General features: G+C 45.5%; 2 protein-coding genes across 4 annotated transcripts in view; one reads left to right on the top strand and one right to left on the bottom strand.

The window, feature by feature from the left end:
* Window positions 1–708: 708 nt before the first annotated feature.
* EIF4A3 (eukaryotic translation initiation factor 4A3) lies at window positions 709–6,311 on the top strand. Its single transcript, XM_031063676.1, has 10 exons — window positions 709–772; window positions 1,639–1,701; window positions 2,141–2,273; window positions 2,959–3,039; window positions 3,346–3,487; window positions 4,273–4,411; window positions 4,870–4,985; window positions 5,668–5,775; window positions 5,861–5,988; window positions 6,113–6,311. The coding sequence occupies exons 3-10, from the start codon at window positions 2,165–2,167 to the stop codon at window positions 6,127–6,129; spliced, it is 840 nt and encodes a 279-aa protein (XP_030919536.1). The 5' UTR covers window positions 709–772; window positions 1,639–1,701; window positions 2,141–2,164; the 3' UTR covers window positions 6,130–6,311.
* Window positions 6,312–8,268: 1,957 nt separating this feature from the next.
* ATL2 (atlastin GTPase 2) overlaps window positions 8,269–20,853 on the bottom strand; it is a 40,705-nt gene continuing 28,120 nt past the window's right edge. The window contains exons 5-14 of one of the 3 annotated variants that reach the window (XM_031063671.1): window positions 19,234–19,290; window positions 18,555–18,647; window positions 18,156–18,294; window positions 17,208–17,335; window positions 15,032–15,088; window positions 14,173–14,244; window positions 12,063–12,494; window positions 10,821–10,835; window positions 10,603–10,713; window positions 10,054–10,193 (exon numbers count right to left, since the gene is read on the bottom strand). In XM_031063671.1, the coding sequence (XP_030919531.1) occupies window positions 10,606–10,713; window positions 10,821–10,835; window positions 12,063–12,494; window positions 14,173–14,244; window positions 15,032–15,088; window positions 17,208–17,335; window positions 18,156–18,294; window positions 18,555–18,647; window positions 19,234–19,290 (1,101 nt within the window). In that variant the 3' untranslated portion in view covers window positions 10,054–10,193; window positions 10,603–10,605. Of the gene's footprint in view, window positions 10,194–10,602; window positions 10,714–10,820; window positions 10,836–12,062; window positions 12,495–14,172; window positions 14,245–15,031; window positions 15,089–17,207; window positions 17,336–18,155; window positions 18,295–18,554; window positions 18,648–19,233; window positions 19,291–20,853 lie in introns of all 3 variants that reach the window. The other 2 variants (XM_031063672.1, XM_005429079.2) reach the window with 2 other exon arrangements.

The raw sequence follows: 20,853 nt of genomic DNA, 5'->3' as shown, positions 1-20,853 counted from the left end.
GCCACCCGTGGGCTTGGGCGGGTGCCTGGCAGGGAGTGGGGGATGACCTGAAATTGGTGGGACATGGGGACAGGTTGGCCAGAGCAGCTGTGGACGCCCCATCCCTGGAAGTGCTCAAAGCCAGGCTGGATGGGGCTCTGGGCAACCTGGTCTAGTGAGAGGTGTCCCTTCCCATGGCAGAGTGGGGGGTGGAGCTGGATGTTGTTTAATTCCCTTCCAATTCAAACTATGCTGTGGTTTTATAGTGTGACAAGCAAACAGTGAAATTGCCTAACTTGTTGTGATCTTCTGCCAGTTACTGCCAAAAGTTTATTACTGTAAAAAATATGCCTTAGAGACAAAGAAGGATATGCATCTCACTGAAAAAATCTTTTCTTGCAAATCACTGGCCTTGCAAATTGCATTGGTTTATCTGTCATTTACTTGAAAAAAAGTGTACGTGTGGCAGATGGCAGAAAGTTAAAATGCTGGTCTGATAAGGAGTGAAGGTGCCAGAGCTGGGCATCCTGGAGTGTTCTCTCCCTGATATTGCAGCTCTCAAAGCTGCCTGACAGCAGATCAGGCTCTGATCATAGCAAACCTTTGTTGGCACTGTTGAGTACTTTGCACTGGGGGGTGGGAGAGAGCAGAGGGGTGGAATATGTTGGAATTGCCTGTGCTGTTTGTCCAGACATGCAGAGTATTCACCAAACATCTGTTTCTCAGGTCGCAGTCGGGAACAGGGAAGACAGCAACGTTCTCCATATCTGTTCTACAATGCCTGGATATACAGGTAATCTCAGAGCAGCACATGCTAAAAATAATTTTTACCAAATCACTGGTCTCCATCATAAAAGTGTGTTCTTTAAGAGTGAGTAAATGAAGTTTTACTTTGAAATCTTTTAATTATGGGCAGTGAACCTCAGACAGAATTCTGACTGAGAACTTCACCAGACTCTGTAACAATTTAACTGTTAAAGCCAGTCTGGCAAATCAAGTTCAGATCATCTTGTAACGATAAAGTTGTCTTTAACAGCTGACCTCTTTCACCTCTTAGGCCTAAGTTAGTCTCTCAGCAAGCAGAATTGTCTTCAGACAGTCCCAATAGCATCATCAGCCTATCTGAGCAAGTGCCACACATTGCACAGAGTCAAAGCTGGGTTTTTGACTGACAGCTGTTTGCTGTTGTTCTGCTCAGGGGCATCGTGTCCATCCAGCAGTTTTGGGGTATACCTTGGATGTGCAGATGCAATTGAAAAAAAGGATGGTTTTCAGTGGGCTGGGATTGTTACTCATCTGTCACTGGGGACATAAAAATTAAGGTTGCATGTTCTAAGTGGAAAGGACAACTTTTGATTTATTTCTGTTAAGTGCTGTGCTCGTAATACTTTTAAAGGTTACACTTCAAAACTTTCTCTTGAAGTCCTTGAGCAATGCAAGGTGTTTATCTGAACCAAACACACAGAACTGAAGGACTTGAAATTTGAAATTTGGTTCTAATTAGCAAGAAATGTACATGCTTTTCTTTTTTAGCACAAAATTCTGTGCTAAATCCTTCAGCTGTGGCATTTCACAGCTTTGATTCTGTGAGCTCCATCACCTCTTGCATGCCTGGCTGTGCCTGTGGTTAACTTCCATGTGATTCCGTGCTCTAACCAGGTTCGTGAGACTCAAGCCCTGATCCTGGCACCGACTCGGGAGCTGGCTGTGCAGATCCAGAAGGTAGGAGCATTGCAGTCCTTGTCTGGGGAGCCTTGCAAGGCCTGGGGCCAGTGCTCTGGTGATTCTCTAGCAGAGCTCAAAGCACAGCTTCCACTTTTTCTTTTTGTTCCTGAGGGAAATAACAAAGTATTCTCTGATACAGGGCTGTTTGCTCCTCGGTATTATATTCATTACTTTGGCAGGCTGAGGTTTTGCAGAGCCTTAACTGAGTTTTTAAGGCCAGCCCATCTAAAGCAGTTGTGATCCCTGAGGAAATGAGTTCCCAGTGTTTTAAGGCCTGCTGTTGTGGAGGTTTGGGTAACAGACATTAAAAAATCCTAACTCCTTGTGCTGACATCTCTCTAAAAAACCCACAGCATGGCTGCACAGGCCAGCATCTCCTGACAAAGGCAGCCTGGGGAGAGCTGGGGTAGTGAATCCCTTCCTTTGTACCCAACAGGGCCTTCTCGCCCTGGGAGACTACATGAACGTGCAGTGCCACGCCTGCATCGGGGGCACCAACGTGGGCGAGGACATCCGCAAACTGGATTATGGGCAGCACGTGGTGGCTGGCACTCCTGGCAGAGTGTTCGGTAAGGAAATCCTGGCGTTTATTGTGACACCGGCAATGTAACATTGAGGGGAAGTGTAACAAGGTAACAACTTACTGCTCTTGTGCCTGGGGAAGACTGTGGGAAATCGGTGGTGATGGTATTTTCATTTTCTCTGTTTATGCTTTGCTTTCCATTGTTGAGGTTACTCTTTATGTGGTGGCTTTGGAAAAAGGAGAAAGTATTGCAGTCCCTGAATCTTCAAGGGGATAGAAGCCAGGCCTGATGAATGCCAGAATTAGGCCCACATTTTCTATGTCCTGGTGGTTGCTCCATCTTTGTTAAATCAGGCGCACTCGCAGCTGGTACCTTCTGGTTCCACTGCATGAACAGTTTAACATTTACTGCTCCTGCAGTTACCACAGGGGTAGTGTTGGCCTTCAGGCCCCCATCTTCTGGCTGTCTGAGGAGCACACAGCACTTACACAAGCTCCTGTCACTGAGAGAGCATGAACTGGTCCCCACAAGTGGAAAAAAAACCCCACCAAAAATTAGCAGCTGTCAAACTGGGCTGACTCTCAAACATGATTTGTAGATTCTGTTGACATAAAGTTCACCTGGCATTTTATATTCCTCACATCTGTCCTTCCTCCACTAAAATGCCCTGACAGTGGTGGGGCTTACTTGCTTTCAGAGCATTCTCATCTCACAAAGTGAAATCTTACAGATATGATTCGTCGCAGAAGTCTGAGAACTCGTGCCATCAAAATGCTGGTTTTGGATGAAGCAGATGAAATGCTCAATAAAGGTAAAACATTTGTCTCCCTTCTACTTCCTTTCTCCTTGCTTCTTTGAGATTCTAGGGTGTCCCAGCTGGCAGACCCACTTATAAAAAGTTAAAAGTTAAAGTTTAAAAAGTTAGACTATTACAGTTAGTTATAGGCTGTAGTTGGTTAAGCTACACAACAAGCCTTGTCTGATGCTACTGATTCACACATTTATGTTCATCCCATAGTATAGACCCAGTACTGAATTCCAGATCAGATTGTGAAAGAGGAGGAGATTTGGGAGAAGGATGTGCTAACTGTTGTGTGTGGCTTGACTTGCACTGCAGGCTTCAAGGAGCAGATTTATGATGTGTACAGATACCTGCCTCCAGCCACACAGGTGGTTCTGATCAGCGCCACTTTGCCGCATGAAATCTTGGAAATGACCAACAAATTCATGACAGACCCCATCCGCATCCTGGTGAAACGGTCAGTGAGTTTCCTTGGAGAGAACAGGGACTCTGAGTTGGTGCAGCCCCGGGCAGGTCACAGTATTTATTCACTGATTTAAATGTACAGGAAGTCTCTGTGTTCCTTCTCATCATTCCTGAGTGTCCACAGATGTGCTCGTGTCCTGTTTCCCAGCAGGGTCTGGCTTATCTCCCTGACTTTATCCTTGTCCAGTTCTGTGTGCTGCTGCTCAGCACAGGACATTCCCTCATCCTTGAGGGAATGAGTCCCCTCATTCTCCTCATGGAAATCTATCCTTCACACTTATCCAATTCCTGGGTTCCCCTGGAGGATTTTTTTAGGCTTCCTGTTAAAATTTCCTATTACATGGCAGGCAAAAAGCCCCTTTAGCCAACTGATCCTGGGTGTTCTTGGAGGCACAGTTTACATCTGATGGTGTCAGGGGTCCTTGTGGACTGGGACTTGGGAGGAGTCTCCCTCTTGCCTGAGCTCTTACACTGCCCCATTTAGTACATTCAAGCTTCTTGAGACTTTCTTCAGTCTCTGTGTCACAAAGCTGGAATGTAAAAATGATGAGAACAGAAATGTTCCCCTTTGGAGCTGTCTGGCTGGAGCAGAGCACTTCCAGTCTCTGCTGAACAGGTCACATTCAGGGCTGTTCTTAAAGCTGAGTTTTCCCAGGACTTTCTAGAACAACTTGGAATCCATCTGGACCCAGCAGCCCACAGCACACGGGGCAGAGGGGTGGTCTCTGGTGAAGCACACTCAGCCCTTCTGACTGCTTGTGGTGTTCTTCCCTGCAGTGATGAGTTGACCCTCGAAGGAATCAAGCAGTTTTTCGTGGCTGTGGAGAGGGAAGAGTGGAAGTTTGATACCTTGTGTGATCTCTATGACACGCTGACCATCACCCAGGCTGTCATCTTCTGTAACACCAAGAGAAAGGTACACCGGCCATCAGAGGGGCATGGTGCTTCCTGAGGGTGACTCAAACAATGCTGGACTAGTTAAGAGGTCTGGTTGCTCCCCCATTTGGAAATAGTTCAGTAGGACCATAAGTTAAACCTTTGGGATGTGCCTAACTTGAAAAAACAGAGGCAGACCTGATACAGCTGACAGGAATTGCCTTTTTAGAGAAGTAAGAATGTGCTCAATCTAACTGCTTGTAATTCCTGGAGCAAAGCCACACTTCCTGAATAGATGCTCTTAATTCCTTTCCTCAAAGGGCTTGTGGAGCGCTGTGTCATACAGCTGATGCTTTGTAAGGATTATTTACTTCCCTTAGTCTCAGAATGCTTGTGGAAGTGTCTCAGTCCATACCAGCCCATCTCAGCAAACATTCTGGAGCTCAGCTGCTGTGCTTGGCTGTCTGAGCAAAGAGCTAACCCAGGCTGTGTTCACAGGTTGACTGGCTCACAGAGAAGATGAGGGAAGCCAACTTCACAGTTTCCTCCATGCATGGGGACATGCCCCAGAAGGAGAGAGAGTCCATCATGAAAGAGTTCAGATCTGGCGCAAGGTAAATGCCCCAATTGCTTAGATCAATGCTGCCTCAGGGCAGGGAAACCCTAATGCCTCTGTCTGAAGGCTTTGTTCAGCTCAGATTGAGAAGAACTCTGATTTCCTGTGGTGTGGAAGGGTTGAGAGCTTGCCATTTCCAAGGAGGGACGCTCATACCTCTGGGCATAGAATTAGTCTGTTCTGTTTTGCTGAAGATGTTGGGAGTTGCTGCATTTAAAATTCAAGGAAAAATGTGTGTGCTCCATCCTTAGTATTTTAAACACTTGGGAGCATTATTCCTTCTGAAAGATCTGAGCTGTGTTGGTCCTTTCTTGGCTGAAGTTTGGTGATAGTACAAGGGACAGCCTTCTGTGCAGCAGAAGTGTGCATGCTGCTGGTGTGCTGTGGGCAGGGGGGAGCATGGAATAGCAGGGGATGCTCTGTGCAGGAGACTGGAAGTTCCCAGAAAAGAGGGGATGCTCTGTGCAGGAGACTGGGGGTTCCCAGAAAAGAGGGGATGCTCTGTGCAGGAGACTGGGGGTTCCCAGAAAAAGGGAGTGCTCTGTGCAGGAGACTGGGGGTTCCCAGAAAAGAGGGAATGCTCTGTGCAGGAGACTGGGGGTTCCCAGAAAAGAGGGGATGCTCTGTGCTGGAGACTGGGGGTTCCCAGAAAAGTCCTGAATGTGCCCTTCTCTTTGCAGCCGAGTTCTTATTTCCACAGACGTGTGGGCTCGAGGCCTGGATGTGCCTCAGGTGTCACTGATCATTAACTACGACCTGCCCAACAACAGAGAGCTCTACATACACAGGTAGGCTGGGGCTTCCCACGAGCCACTGGGGCTGAGGGAAGTCTCCCACAGTGGCTCCATTCCCTCTTCCCTCGTGCCTCTGCAGAATCGGCCGCTCGGGCAGGTACGGCCGGAAAGGCGTCGCCATCAACTTTGTGAAGAACGACGACATCCGCATCCTGCGGGACATCGAGCAGTACTACTCCACCCAGATCGACGAGATGCCCATGAACGGTGTGTGCTGCTGGCCCATCCTCTGGGGACAGCCTGGGGCAGCAGTGCTGGGCTGTCCCGCTGGGCTGGGGCTCTCCACACACTCAGTTAATGCTTCTAATCCTTTCCTTTTCTCTCGTTTCAGTTGCTGATCTGATCTGAAGGTCCGTGGTTAGCAGGAAGTTGTACCTTTTGGTACCCTCCATAATTATCTTTTGGACCCACATCCTTTTATCGTATTTTTTGTCATCTGTTCTTGAGTTGAGCTGCACTTGAGAACTTGTGTAAATATTGTCTGTACTCCCACCCATGTTTTTCAATTAAAAAAGGAGGTTTTACCATAACCTGTGCTTAATTACTTTAAACCAGCACAGTAACAGGCAGGGAGTTTTGAGATACTGCCGTACTTGGCTACCATAATGAAACAAAACACTGGACACTCCCCATATCTGGGTTCATAGAACACAGGGCTTCCTGTTCTCTGCCCTTTTGTTATTGTTGTGCCACACTGCCTGATGTACTTTTAGTTTCCTTAACTTAACCTTCAAGGATCAGACATCTACAGGAAAAATCTGTGGCCTGGCCCTAGTCTGCTGTAGGAAAATTAAGTTAGGAGATAGCCAGAAATTTCCTGCTGGTTACGTCCTTCTGGAGCCAGAAATCACCCCATGTACTGCTCCAGATGAGGATTTTTTATCCCAAGGAACTTGGGCACACATTCCAGAACAGAAGGAGCAATTATTCTGTCTTCTCACCTTCTCCACCTCTTTCTGCTGCTGTACCTTGTTCTATCTGCCCTGTCACCTCTGCTCCTGTCTCTCTGTGGCATGATGCTGTACTTTGCCAGCTCTAGGATCTTCCATGTAGCTTTTCTGCCTCTCTCTGCCATGTCCCTTTGTGAGGCAGGAGTTGGCCACAGCTCAGGTACCATCTTCTGCTCTCTGCTTTTCCTGCTAAATTCAGCTTTTTGCATGCTCAGGTACACCACAGTTAGCACAGAATTGGATCAGCTCTCAGAACTCCTTTCCTGAGTAGCAGTGGAATAGCCCAGGGTAGAGAAAGCAGCTGTCACCTCCTTTAAAGCCCTGTGAAACTCCTCAGTTCCCCGAGGAACCCACTCCGTGCACCAGCCTGATGTTCTTACCAGTACTCAGAAGTTGAGAAATGCTAAGCTTGTTCTACTAGGAATACTGATTGTAAGGGGTTGCCCATGGAGGTGAGGCCACTACAGCTTCATGCCCCCAGGTGCCATCAGCAGCAAGGCTGAGCCAGCATTCCCATTGGGCACACACAGGGAATGTGGTCATGCCATCCATCCAGGTCAGTGGCACTACAGCACCAACACCCTCACCTGCCCCTGCACCTGGTCCTATGAAGGGCTGTTGGGGACAGTATGCACACAGGCTCTGGATCCCTCCAAGACCTGGGCAAGGAGTCAGCTCATCCAGGATCCAGCCTGGGGCTCACCAGTCTGCTCCAGTAACCAGCAGATGGACAGCAGGGGCCCCCAGCTGCACCCCTGCACATCCCCACAGTGCCTGCCCCCAGCAGCTGGCCTTGAGACACAAGTCTGTCCTCAACTGGCCCTTGCAGAGCCTCTCTCACCCCCACAGAGGGAGTCACACATGAAAATGGAACCCCACACCCGCCAAACCAGCCCAGACCCTGTCCTTCATGCAAAAATAGATGTGTCCAGCCCAGACCTAGAACTGCGCCCACACCTGGCCCCCTTATCCTCCTTGCTGGCTAAATCCAGCTCACTGTTCAAGCGACACAACCTCGCCCCAGGCTGCTGCCACTCCAAACGTGCAGCCCCTGGGACCTCAGGTCCAATTCCAGTCCCTGGCACTTTGACCTCCATGCCCACAGAATGGAGTCCTCTTTTCCAGGGAAGGTTGAGATGGGGTTAACAGTCAACACGGCCAAACAAGGACACTCTCCAGCCATTTCCAAACCTCCCAAACCTTTTCCCAGACCCGATTAAAAGTCATCTTGACCCCTCCCCTTCCCTCCCTTCGATCCCTCCCACAAGCTTGAGGGGATTTTGCATTCATGCTGCAACTTGGTGGCACAGTGTTCAGGAACTCTGCCCCCACAAACCCTGAAGAAGAGTCCGTATAAAGCCTCCCAACTCCTTGTCCACGTGCTGGGAAGAGTTCTGCTTTAGCCATCTCCGCAGGGCACCGCCTCAAATCTGACCTGCACCTTCCTGGAGACTGGGAGCAGCAAGGGCAGGCATGGCCCTGCAAGCCGCCGTGTGACTCATTTGGTTAGTAAGAGATTAATCACCAGAGCACAGGCTTGTTTGAATAACAGTATTTAATCTGTACAGGTTGAGATATCATAAAATGCGACATTCCTACCTCATCTTTAGCATCATTCCCCTGGAGCTGAGCCCTCATCTGCAGAGGACAGGTAACCACCGCTCCCCAGCAGTTCTTTGCAGTGTAAAAGTCACAGTGCAATTGCTTTAGTCCTAGACAGATGATTTCCCTCACTCAAGAGAGGGGAGATGTTAAAGCTCAAATGTTGATGAAAATTGTTACCATTTAGGAATGCAAAAAACCCAGCTATTGCACACAGCCATTTCCAGCTGAAACTAGAGCAGTTAATTGTTTAGCTGCCTTTACACTCCACACAGTTGATACTGATTTAGCCAAGAACGAAAGTAAAGCCAGTAACAAGATTTCAGAGTGATACAATTGTCGGAGGGCAGGATCTGACAAGCAACTCCACAAGTCAAAAGCGTGCTTAAGAACAGCAGGAGCTTTTCCTATACAGGGAGGGGGTATGAGCTGGACAGAGGTCACCTTCCAGAGACAAGCATGAGAGGAACATCGGCTTCAATAGAAAGCTATGAAGTACAATAGAACAAATCTGTTCATATAATTGTCAGGATAAGTATTTGACATAGTTTATGTAGTAGAATACAATACTTGAACATCTTTTAAAAATAAGCACGGATTTCATTTCATATATACACAACTGATTTTAATCATGTACTGAAAATAAATTACAGGAAATAACTTTAAAATGCAACAGAAGACAAGAGTTTCACAACAAACATTCCCATTGATTTTTCCAGGGGGGTGAGAGATTGCAGTGCTCAAGGCAGGTAAATATCACAAATATATCAAAAAACTTCAAATTGTTGATGCATTCACACATTTACATGAGCCACAAACATTCCTTTACAGGAACTGCACTTAGCTACCACAGAACCAGGTTTTGCCATAAACTACAAAACTTTGATACAAAATCGTATTTATATATTTATATTTCATATACATGCCCTATCTGTGATTTCTTAAAAAATAAAAACTAAACACACTGTACAGACAATCCTAACTCATTGCTTGGTAGCTGTAGGCAACATTTTTGGATGGAATTTCTTCCCCAGTAGAATTAATGGCAATATTATATACATGAAGGCTAAACTGCAGAAAAAGACAGCTCAGTTCCGAAATGCACGTCCCTCAGGACCAGGTCTGCGAGTTCAAGGCGAGACACCCTCTGTGCTGAGCCACTGCCTCCCTGACAGCCCAGTTCTGCGTGAGGAACCAGCACATGCATCTGTGTAACACTGGGACAAGGCAAGAAAGCAGGAGACGCGTTGTAATGGAGGGGTTGCTCCGATGGCTGCTCCGGCCGCGCACAGAAACACTCGCGGGAGCTGGCAGGGGTGGTGCCGAGCTGGGCATCGGGGAGAGCACAGCTGGCATGGGGCTGATCATGACACTTCCCTGAAGTCAGATGCTGCAGGGGACAGGCTCCCCCTGTAAGCCAGAGCCTGCACGGACTCACAACGCTGGGGAAGCTCCCCCTCCCTCCCCAAAACGCGGGGCACCAGGACTGCGTAAAACTGAGCCACTCCCTCCCACCCCAGCGGGCTCCATGGCACCAGTTTGTCTGAGAAGCTGAGCACTGACAAATATAACTCTTCCCCGGTGATGGCAGCAATCTGTGAAGCCAATCACACTAAACTACTTCTACAGTTGATTGTAAACTTTGGTTTATTTTTATTTATTTTTTTTTTATTATTGAGTTCTCATGGTACAGCAAGCATGTCTAGGATGAGAGGGCAGAGTTGAAGAGGAGACGAACTGTCAGTCTGTCTTTAGTCTGGCATGGTGAGCCACCTGCTCGGTCAGGCCTGCTTTGATAGAGTTTTTTACAGACTGCCTCATATGATCCTCCATCAAATTATCACTCATGGGCTTCAACACCTGTGGAATGAGAGATGTGCAAAAGAAACAAGAAAATGAGGTAACCAAGGAAAAGAAGATATAAAATCATATAAAGAGATGAGACTTGAAATCATGAAAAAACTTAGAATGATGAAGTCTGACACAAAGTGGCATGAACTGAAAGAGAAATGAATTTTGCTGCTAGAGTAATGAGGTTAAAGCAGTCACATGCTATGGACACAAGTGATACCCCTCCTACACAGCAGTATTTCACTGAATTCAAACCACTTTACAGTTCCTAGAAGATGGATGTGCAATTCCATACCCCATATGCAGCATCAGTCTGGTATGGTTACAGCATTTATGCAGACCGGCCCAGACGGTCCAGCTTATTGTCCTATATGTGTAAGTGTGAACACTTCAGATACAGAAAGAAAGTTAAAAATACTGGCTAGTTTTTCTTCTTGTTATTGTTGGATGAGAGTCGCTGTCGCGGCACTGATGTGAGAGCACGACGAACCGTTCGGCGTCTAAGGACTTCAAAGAGTTTGGAAAACACCTAAAACACGAATTCAGCTGTTAGGAAAAACGGCTCTCACAACACAGCAGAAACTCAATCAAGTTCAGAAAAACAAAAAAAAAACCTGATTGCCAGTAACTTCTCACCTTCCTGGGATTCCTCTGAAGCAAGGAGGGAAAAGAAAGGCAGAGATTCAGAAAAATCAACAGCAAGAATGAGTATTTAATCAGAGTGACTCAGACAGGACCTGCAGTGCTTTGCATGTTACTGGTGATGTGCAGCTCTAACAGCAACACTGCTGAGGGCTTTTGAAGACCACCTTCCTCCAGCCCCCAGGCGGCAAGCTCCTGCCAGCACAAGCCAAGCTCTCCCCCTCCCAGGGAAGGCAGCAGCCAAAACAAGCCTTCTGTGCTTGGGCTATCCTGCAGCAGCAGCTCCAGTAGTACTGGAAAGCCTCAATTTTAATCCCCAGTGAGTGCTGCTTACTCAAGATTTAGCTACCAATTTATTTACTGATGCTCATTTCCCTATTTTTAAGAACCCACTTTTTCTGCTCCCATGTAACTCAAAACCTGTCTGGGACCCTCAGCAGGTTGCTCAGATAGGCCTAGGGTACCAGTGCCTAGGATCAGCCTTGAACACAGGAATTTTCCAGCTGTGGAAGGAGGCATCTGTGCAGAAGGCTACAGTTAGTCATCTGTTCATGCCTCACAGGACACACTTTCATGTCACCCCAGATAACCACAGTGCACCCTTTATTTCCAGTAACAACCGCAGGGAAGTGCTTCCCTTCTACTGGCACTGGACAGAGCTAGTCAGAATGCTCCAAAAACCTCTACATTGACCTTACTGGCACAGTTGAGTTCAGGCAGCAAAATCTCTATGCAGAAAGTTTTCTCCTCCAGCTCTGTTGTCCTTACACTCACATCTTTTCTTTCAGGAATTTGCTGAGTATTCCTTGCAAACAGCAGTTGCACTCACTGAAGCTGTCACAGACAGCACAAGTCCCCCTGATGGACGAAACCTGCTGTGCACCCTCTGGTAGCAGCTGCTGAAAGCCATCACTCTCAGCCAGTTCTCTCCAAGGACTAATCAATTCCTTGCTCTGAATAAGGAAAGAGAGTTTTGAAGAGTCCCCTTTACCATCTAAGTAACCTTCTGCACCTTAAGTAGCACTTCCTTGATAATATCCTAAGCTTATTTAACGTTCCTTGTGTGCAGCATCTGTTCCTGAAGAGAGCAGTCTCACTACTGAGCAGATTTTCCCTTTGGCAGCACTAGCATTCTCTATTAGGTCTAGAGCAGCTTTTCCCTCTCAGCACTGAACAGAAGCTGTTTGATATGTCTGCTCAAGACAGCAAGATTTTGCAATAAAGACAGATACCAACCTGTTCCCATATAGCTTCAGCGATCTGATCAATGGCTGTTCCAACTTCTCTGAATTCCCCAGAGTACTTAACGTATGCCCAAGTACAAAACGATATAAGAGCCATCCCCAGCACGAGATTACACAGGGCAGCTATGGAGTTCATGCCAAGGAACCCAGTCAGTCCTGAGATTATGTACATGGCAAACATGACTGCAAATAGAGTGGCAGGGGTACGAGCAGCATAAAAGATGTTTTTGCCATCGTTGTGCTTCACAAAGTTTGCATAGATCTCTTCGATTTCCGCTTCCAGTTGCTCCTGGTAGCGCCGGCAGAACTCCTCCCCTCCCATCTTCTTGACGGAGCGGAACTGGCGGATGGCGTTCTCGCGGAAATCCTGGTGCTTCTGCTCCAGGTCCGACGGGGCAATGTAAGGCTTATCTCCCCCACACACCTGAGGGAGAAGCAGACACCATGGAATCACACCCTGAGAGAACAGCTGCCCCTGCTGCCCCCTCAGCTCTGTGAGCCCCACGCCCATCCAAAGGTATTTTGGATCCTGGCAGAGCAGGAGCCTCACCCGTGCAACCACACCCAGACCCAGAGCACAGGACTGAACTCATGCTTCCACTGTTCTCTTCAGGCAAGCCCAGAAGGACAGGACAACAGGCACACACACATCCCTGCTTTTTCTCAGAATGAAGTCCTCCACATCCACCAAAGCCCCCTGGAAAATGCCTACCAGTCTCATCCTTGAGAACAGTTTTGTCACATTGCCCAGGGCATGTTAAACACCAGGAGCTACTGAGGGATCAAGAGGCCACCACACAAATAACTGTCACTGTTTTCTTATCCTCTGTGACACTGCACCTGTTGTTCCTTACATTTCAGGTCATTAGGGGGACAGTATTTTGGTTATGCACACTCAGCAAAGGAGGGCTTTGGTTCATGAGGACAACTCAGAAGCTGCAGCAAGAACTACCTTTACATAATCGAGTTTTAAATCCAAAGAGTTCCCACTTCTGTTCTTAAAAATAGAAGTTTCAGAGCTGTATCAGATCAAGCACATCATATGAGACATCTGGATAAAAAACCATTCCATAATTTGTGCATATCTCTACAGTGATATAAAAATATACAGCACTGGGGAACATTACTATGGAAACAAAGTCTGTTTAAAAGAACATCTGTTTCTGTTTATTCTCTGCTCCAAGTTAGAAACCTTACAGCTACAGAGTCTCAACAACCATTGAAGATTCAAGTTTGGAAGACAGACTTGGCACTTATTATAAACAACACATTTACTATTTCACGACATTTTCCAAAATGGAAATAGAGGAGTTCCCTTAAACCAGCAGAGCATTCTCCAAACAGCCTGCTAACAAATGGAACTGGCTTGTCTGCCACTAGCACTAGGTCTTACTTTAATTTCAAAACAACTACTTCAGCAATTAAGACCACAATTACCCTAATTAATGGGGAGCTATGTTTGTAGCATGTGCTCACACCTACTGGTCTTTCTGGTTGTACAGTTTCACAATAAGCACAGTCCTGTTAAGCTTTACGAGACAGGTAATGGTTTTCAGAGTTTCCTATGATAAAACCTTGCCTACCACTACATTAAAGTTTGAAATCCATCCAGCATTCAGCCTAGAATGATATAAGATCACTATCTTCAAGAGAAGAAGCAAGTGGGAAATTACATACACAGGTTTTTCAAAGTAATTCTTGTATTCAAAGGGGTTTCTTTACATTTTTGAATCACTTCAATGCTTGCATTTTACAGCTAATGAATGGCCACGATTCAGAAGCATGAGACTACAGAACTAGCATTCCACCCCTGTGCAAGCCTGGCACAACAAATGTCTGCTCACTTGCTTGTGCATTTCATGCCACAGCATTTTGAGATGCCTGTCAAGAACCATAGAGGGTACTAACAGGTGGGAATCCTGCACACACACCCATTCTCATACCCCCCCAGCATCACACAGCCAGGCTCAGAGTGCAGAAAACACACAAGTCCTGGCCCTGAGTCATCTTCCCCCAGTGAAGTGCTCACACACAGAGGACAGCATGGAAGGTGAAGGCCTGTGTTTGCATGTAGGTGTTTAGGAAAGGTTGTGCCATCATACCTGCTCCATGCCTTTGCTGTACAAGTCTTTTGCTCCTGCCACAGCAGCAAGATTGTTCGCCTCAGCTGTTGCCTAGAAAACATGGAGCATCCTGTGTCATTCACAGCATTCCCAGGTTTTACACAGCGCTGCACTCCAAACATACCCCCAACACCTCCAGAGTTCCTGATAGCCACGAAAAGGCCACACAGAAATAAGTGAAGTTTAGCAACAGACATTAAAACATATTGCTGCCTTTCTTCAGCTTTCTAGCACAGCTGCAAACAAACCTCAGCTTGCTCATACAGGCTTTTCATCATGAGCAATCTCCTCTGAATGCTCTACTGTTAATAAACACATATGGGTCACTAAACTACTATATTTTAATCTTGGTACTGGATTACTTACAGTACCCGAGAGGAAAGAAGGAAGCTGGGATTATTTCTACATTACAGATGTACAGTTTTGGTGTAAATTGTAACTGTCAAGTTTGTTAAGAATTTAAGTCTTATTTTCTACCTGTGTCACATCAGGAACAATTACTGTAGTTAAAGCTGCAAGGTGTCATTTTCTGGATATCTCCCAGCCAAAGAGCAAGTTACAGGAAAACAATACTAAGACAGTAAAGCAGCTAAAAAACCCAACCAACCTGACAGACCCCAGCTCTATTTGGTTGATTTAATTTCATTTGGTTGCTGAAACTGAGGGAAAAGTACCCAACCATCACAGTTCAGGTGGCTTTCAAAGCACACAGATCCTTCCAGAACTACAGTTGTGGGGGGGAGACTCAGGCCCACAGCAGTCATGATTCTTCAGTTGCAAAGAACTTATAAAGTACACATCATCTAATAATCAGGTTATTTGAAAGAAAATAAAATACCTGCAGCATAGATTTCGGATGAGGTAGCTCCTCTCCTTGATAGATTTTAATGTAAGCCTAAATGGGAGGGGAGAAAAAAAGTTTATTTTTCTAAACATTTATGTTTAAGGAGAATAAGAAATGAAGGATGATACAGAGTTCAGATTATTTCTCTGTAATAGTGCTGAATACTAAATTATGCAATTTTCTTCACAGAGTCTGGCAATTTTTCCCCCTCACTTTCCTGTGCCTGAGACTGGGGCCCAGCAGGGCAGCAAAGCACCCTGAGGAGACACCACCACTGTCCCAAGACATGGAAGGTTTTGACAGCAGGTTTCTATTCCCTCAAATGCATAAGGTCTTTGCTAGACAGGGAATCTTCACCCATAACAAAAGAGTGGAGATGACTATCCCAGCCTTTCTGGCAAGAGGTCTGCTCAAATTTACCCCAGTGCTGGGAGAAGCAATATTTACATTTCCCCACATGCCCTGATCTACTGAAGTGCAGGAGGAAAAAAAACAGATCAAGGCACTTTCTACAGACAGAGCCGAGCAGACAAAACACTTGCAGAAGCTAAGCAGGCAGCCTATCCCACTGTGCCCCACCCCACTTATCCTCAGGGATCCTTTCTTTCCCCAGGGTTTCAGGGGGCTGGAAGAGAACACACACTTCATTTGTTGTCCAGCCCCTACAGGCTGGCCCCTGGCACAGCTCCTGGGGACAGGGAAGTGGGGCACAGCAGGCAGCAGCAGCCATTCCAGGGCCTTGGACAAGATGTGCAAGTTACACCAGCAAGGCCACTCTCGGCCCCTTGAGGGGGGTCTGTCCTCACTCTCTTCTCACCACTGCTGCCTTCCCTCCCTGCCCTGGCTGCAAATCTCAGGCCTGAGGATTTTCTGCTCCACGGGAGGAGAGAACAAGGTTATCAGGGTCCCCATGTACTCAATGCTCTTGGTTGCAGAACAACCTACAAAAACATATAGAGTTATACAGGACTCTGTTCCCTTGACACCCTCCTTGCTTCTGTAGCTATTTCCTCCAAGTAAAAGCCCTACAGTTCCCAGCTCAGGCCTCACAATCTCAGCTTCACATGCACAGTCCCAAGGGAGCAGTCCTCTTTAGTTACATAAGCATGGCATTTCTGCAGCACCCCATAGCACTGCTCCCCGAATGCATGCAGGGTGCAAATCAGCTTTCCAGCAGAGGTTTTACACTTGGGTTTTAGGATGCAGTCCTTTCTAAACTGCTGCTGAAGATGCCCTCCCTACACTGTACTTGAGTGGGTCCTACTAGAGAAAAACTGGAGCAAAAAGCAGCATGCAACCATGTAAACAGAGAGACTGAACCTCTGCACTCCCGTGCTGATTTTACACTTGCCAGAACATCCATCACTTCTGCATCCCATACCATGTCTTTCCTTCAAAAAGTTACTTTGTTTTACAAGTGAAGTTAAATGAGCTCTAGTCTCAAATTCCTTCCTTGCATAGCTTGTTTCGTAACATCAGCCCAACTTTTCTACCCCAGAAGTAGCAATGCAAAATTCCTGTCTTTAGGAGACAGTGGCATCATTCCCACCAAGCCAACTGTCTAAATTGTTCCAATTAAAAAAAAAAAAAAAGCTACACACACCAGACCAATCCCTGGTGATGTAGAGATTATATTATCACATTTCTGCTGGTGTCACCATGATACCAAAAAAGCTCAAGACTAACAGCTGTGAGTATCCTACATAAATATTTCAGAGCACAGTGGTGCTACACATGCAAGTGTTTAGAAAGCACCTTCCCTGCATGTTAAAAATCCAGGAGTATCTGAAATTCTCATTGCATACCTAGCAGTTTAAGAGCTGTTTCTCTATCTGTAAAACCTACATGACCAAAACAAAAAAAAACCCAACTGGGATTTTGAAGTAGGAAAAAAATATCTAATAAAGCTTGAGCTATTTCAGCCTACTCACAGAGAGGAAAATAAATGCCACCAACCCACAAATTTTGCTAACAGTAGCTTGCAAAGAGCTGTACTGTTAGGAAGTAGTGTGCCAGTTCTGGAAAGTCAGAGTAATGAAATGAAAATAAAAGTGAGCTGATCAGCGAGTGTCAGCCTAGATATCTTATCTTCTCTGGGAACAACATGGCCTAAAATTAGAATACTGTCTTTTAAGCTATTAACAGAAATAATTAGTATGAGTTTGCTTACCTTGAAGTATTCTACAAGATCTCTACAGGTCACCTTGGATCCACTAATCTCTTTTTCTACCAAGTTTTCAGGGGCAAGCAGTAACGGTATCAAATTCCGCAGCTCATTCTTAAAATCCTCATCTATATCTAGTAAAATTCAATCAATTTCAAGAAAAAGGTGGTTAGTTTTCAATCTTGTATCTCCTAAAGGAACACTGATAGTCCACAATTCTTCTAAATCCACAGCATCACAACTCTGAACTGCATTTTTAAGGTATTTAAAGGCTTACATACATAATAGACCTTTAGGAAAATCCAACTACTCTTAATGTACCAATCTTAACTGGGAGAACAAGGTGCCACTGTCCTTTCAATATTTTAAGTGCATTCCCCCAATTACTCCAATGCCCAGTGACCTCACAGGTGTGTGCCCTCAGCACAGCAGGGGCTGGCACCCCACCACTGCAACTCACTGTTACAGCCTTTGCCATCCTGATGCATTCCCTCCACTGGGGGACACACATCCCTTGGAGGAATCCTGACTGCCTCTCATTCTGCAGCAGCAGAACCCTGTGGCTTTCATTTCAGCCATTTCAGAGCTGACCTGTGGTTCAGCAACTTCTTTCCAGAAAGTAAAGTCTTTAATCTTGGGAATTCTGCCCTCTGGAGCCCTTAGTTATCTTTGGAATCTCTATTTAATGACCTTTAAGCATGTCTCAAGTTATCAGATTACAACGAACAGCTGGACACAAAGATATCCATTCCCTCTCCCTGCTTAATTCCTCTCCTTTTAAACCACTAAAAAGAGAACACAATGCAAATTTCAAAATTCTGGAGCTTCACCTTTTAGCCTTATATTTTCCAGTCAGGCATTTCAATAGCTAACCATTACAGTGCTTAACTTTCATCATATAAGAAAACAAACTCAGGATCTGAATCAAGAAACACAAAATGAAAAGCTTCCTACCATTCAATCTCCCATCAAAATTTGGATTTGTTGCAACTTTAAGACCAGGGTGGGGCAACAGGAAACACCCAAGATTACTGAAACAGGAGTGAATATGCTTCCTTACATTCTGTAGCTCTTCATGTTGGTTTTGCTTTACCTGAAGGAAAAAAAGGGCATTAAGAACTGCTACCAGTTTTACAGCACTGCAGTTAAGATTAACCATCACCTTAAAAGCAGTAAGAGCACAAAAGTGTGCTTAAGCTTTTATTTCTGAGCCTAATGATGTCAACTTTGCCTATAAGTAGAAACACCACAAACGTATTTTATTAGCACAAGGAGCCAGCTCATGATGCATCATTGTCTTGACAGCAAAGTGTCACTTAGAAGATCAGAACAGGACGACTGGAGATAACTTACCTGCAATCTTTTCTCTAGGAACTTTTTTCCTCCTTCCAAGCCATATGCATGTTCATAAGGATAACTCCAATCTCTAATTAAGAACATTAATGTCTGCAACAGGAAGAACAACAGCAGTGAATGGTTTGCATCATTCCTAAGGTCAAAAATTCTATCACATGTGATTATTTTAAGTATTTGGCTGCTCTAAAACTAAATATATTATAGATTACAAGCAAGGACACTATGTAAATTTTAGGTATATTTGGCTGCTCTAAATGTAGCAGCCTTGTAGTTCTGTGGTGCAAGTATTTGCTTGTTTAAAAAACCAACTACACAGAACATCCCCCACCAAACAGGACCTTTTCTCAGAACCATCTACCACCAGCAAGGACCAACCATATCCCAGAGTAATAAAAAAGAAGGCAGCACAAAATTTTTCTCCTTAACACCTGCATATCACTTGACATTTTAATTCTTTTAATGCCTTATAACTCAAGCACAAAACTATACTTGCCCAAAATGTGATCCTCCGCAGCATTTTTCCATTGGGTTTTTGCAAAGCCATGTGGCAATAGTGAAGGAAAATTAGTCTTGCAAAGATCTGGTTACCTTCAGCCCAAATAATTTATCTGCAGAAATTATGCTGAGCTCATTTTCTACACATTCAACTGCTTAAATCCTTTTAACACATAGTTACCTGAAACGGCTTTTGGTAGATTTCTTCCATAGCTAGTCTTCCATATTCTGTAAACAACTGAGAGAAAGAACAGTGTGAGGATGTGCCACATAGAAAACACATTTTTCTGCTGTGAAATATTCTGTCACTAAAAAACAATAAAGCATTCAATGTTATATCTTACTATAGGTTTCAATCTTATACCTTACTACAGGTTGAGAACGGCAAACAAACCTCAATAATGAGTATACCAGCCCTCAATAAGATTCAGGTAGGAGACATGATTCCCACAGGCTTCAGAGTGCCATTCCTAAACTGTCAACACACTGCAGTTTTAAGTGGGTGGCTTGTGGGCTATTCTCAGAGAAAAACTGGCTGCATTTCTCACCAAGCCAGCTTCCAACACTTGCTTCCTAGGCAAGGAGGTAAGCCTGACTAACATTTGCCCCTTACTTCCCACAAAAGGTTTATTCCTGGAAATCCCAGGGAACTTGGCTCTAGCCAGTATATCAGACATTTAAATACAAGCCAAGTTCAGCAGCTTCTCAGATCTCTGCTTCACCTTGTGACCTTAACTAATAATTGTTCCTTCCCTCCAGTATTAAGGCAAGTATCAGCTGTCTTCCTCTGACTGCTTTCACCATCTTTAACACTATCAGCAGCAGCAGCATTCCTTGCTGGCCTGAGCAGGCCAAACCACCCACAAGAGCAGGAATTAGGGACTGTGCTGGCTGCCTCAGCACAGGTCAATACTGGCAGGGGTTGATCCGTGCCAGCCTCCTCATGGACATTGCAGGTTGAGATGATGGAAGCACACCAGAACTTTCCAGTGCCAGGCAATCATTATTCTGCATTAAACTAACTCCTGGAGTGTCTCAAGGTAGATTATGGCTCAAAGGGCAGTTCTGGTGTTGATCACAAGAGCACCTGGGAACTTACAAGACTAATTTAACACAGCTTAATTTCCAAGCCCTTGTCACCCTGAGAAAAAGCAGCTGTGAAGTGGCCAAGCACCCACAAGAGTCTGGTTTCTTTGACCCAAACTCTTTACCTCATTCACTTCCCTGCTAAATGCTAAAGGCAGCCAGAGACTAACAGTATTTCACAATAACATAAATTCCTGTTAAAACAGAAATTCAGAATTTCCTTCCCCTAGATCATGATTCCCTGCTGCAACTTTAAATGCATGGGTGTCCCCCTACCCAGTGCTTGTATTTATAATCCTTCTCTTCCCTTCCATCCTTCAAATCTCACCCTCCAGTAGAACAGAGATAGATTGTTTTATTCAGATTACACCAAGCCTGTTAAAGGAACAAAGTCCCAAGGGAAGCCCGGCTTTCAAATAATTACCTACAGATTTTTTTGTTTTCACTGCTTGGTTGGGCTTTTTTGGGGGTGTGGGGGGTATGGGCCCAGTGATACAACCCTGCTAACTGAGAACACCTGCATAAGACTACTTTTAGTTAGTGCTCTTTTACTTCCAGCACTGGCAGCCACTCTGTTGCAGCACTGAAGACACACAGAACAGTTTTAAGCTGTGACAAGGTCATGGCCTTGCCGTTTGGTAATACACAAGCTACTCTCTAAAGCTACAGGTTTTAAGTTAAGGAGATAATGTTCTTGCACCATTCACATGAAGCC

Source organism: Geospiza fortis, unplaced genomic scaffold, assembly GCF_000277835.1.
Source record: "Geospiza fortis unplaced genomic scaffold, GeoFor_1.0 scaffold99, whole genome shotgun sequence".
Taxonomy (NCBI): domain Eukaryota; kingdom Metazoa; phylum Chordata; class Aves; order Passeriformes; family Thraupidae; genus Geospiza; species Geospiza fortis.
Note: the sequence above shows the minus strand (reverse complement) of the source record. Positions and strands in the feature narration are given on the sequence as shown.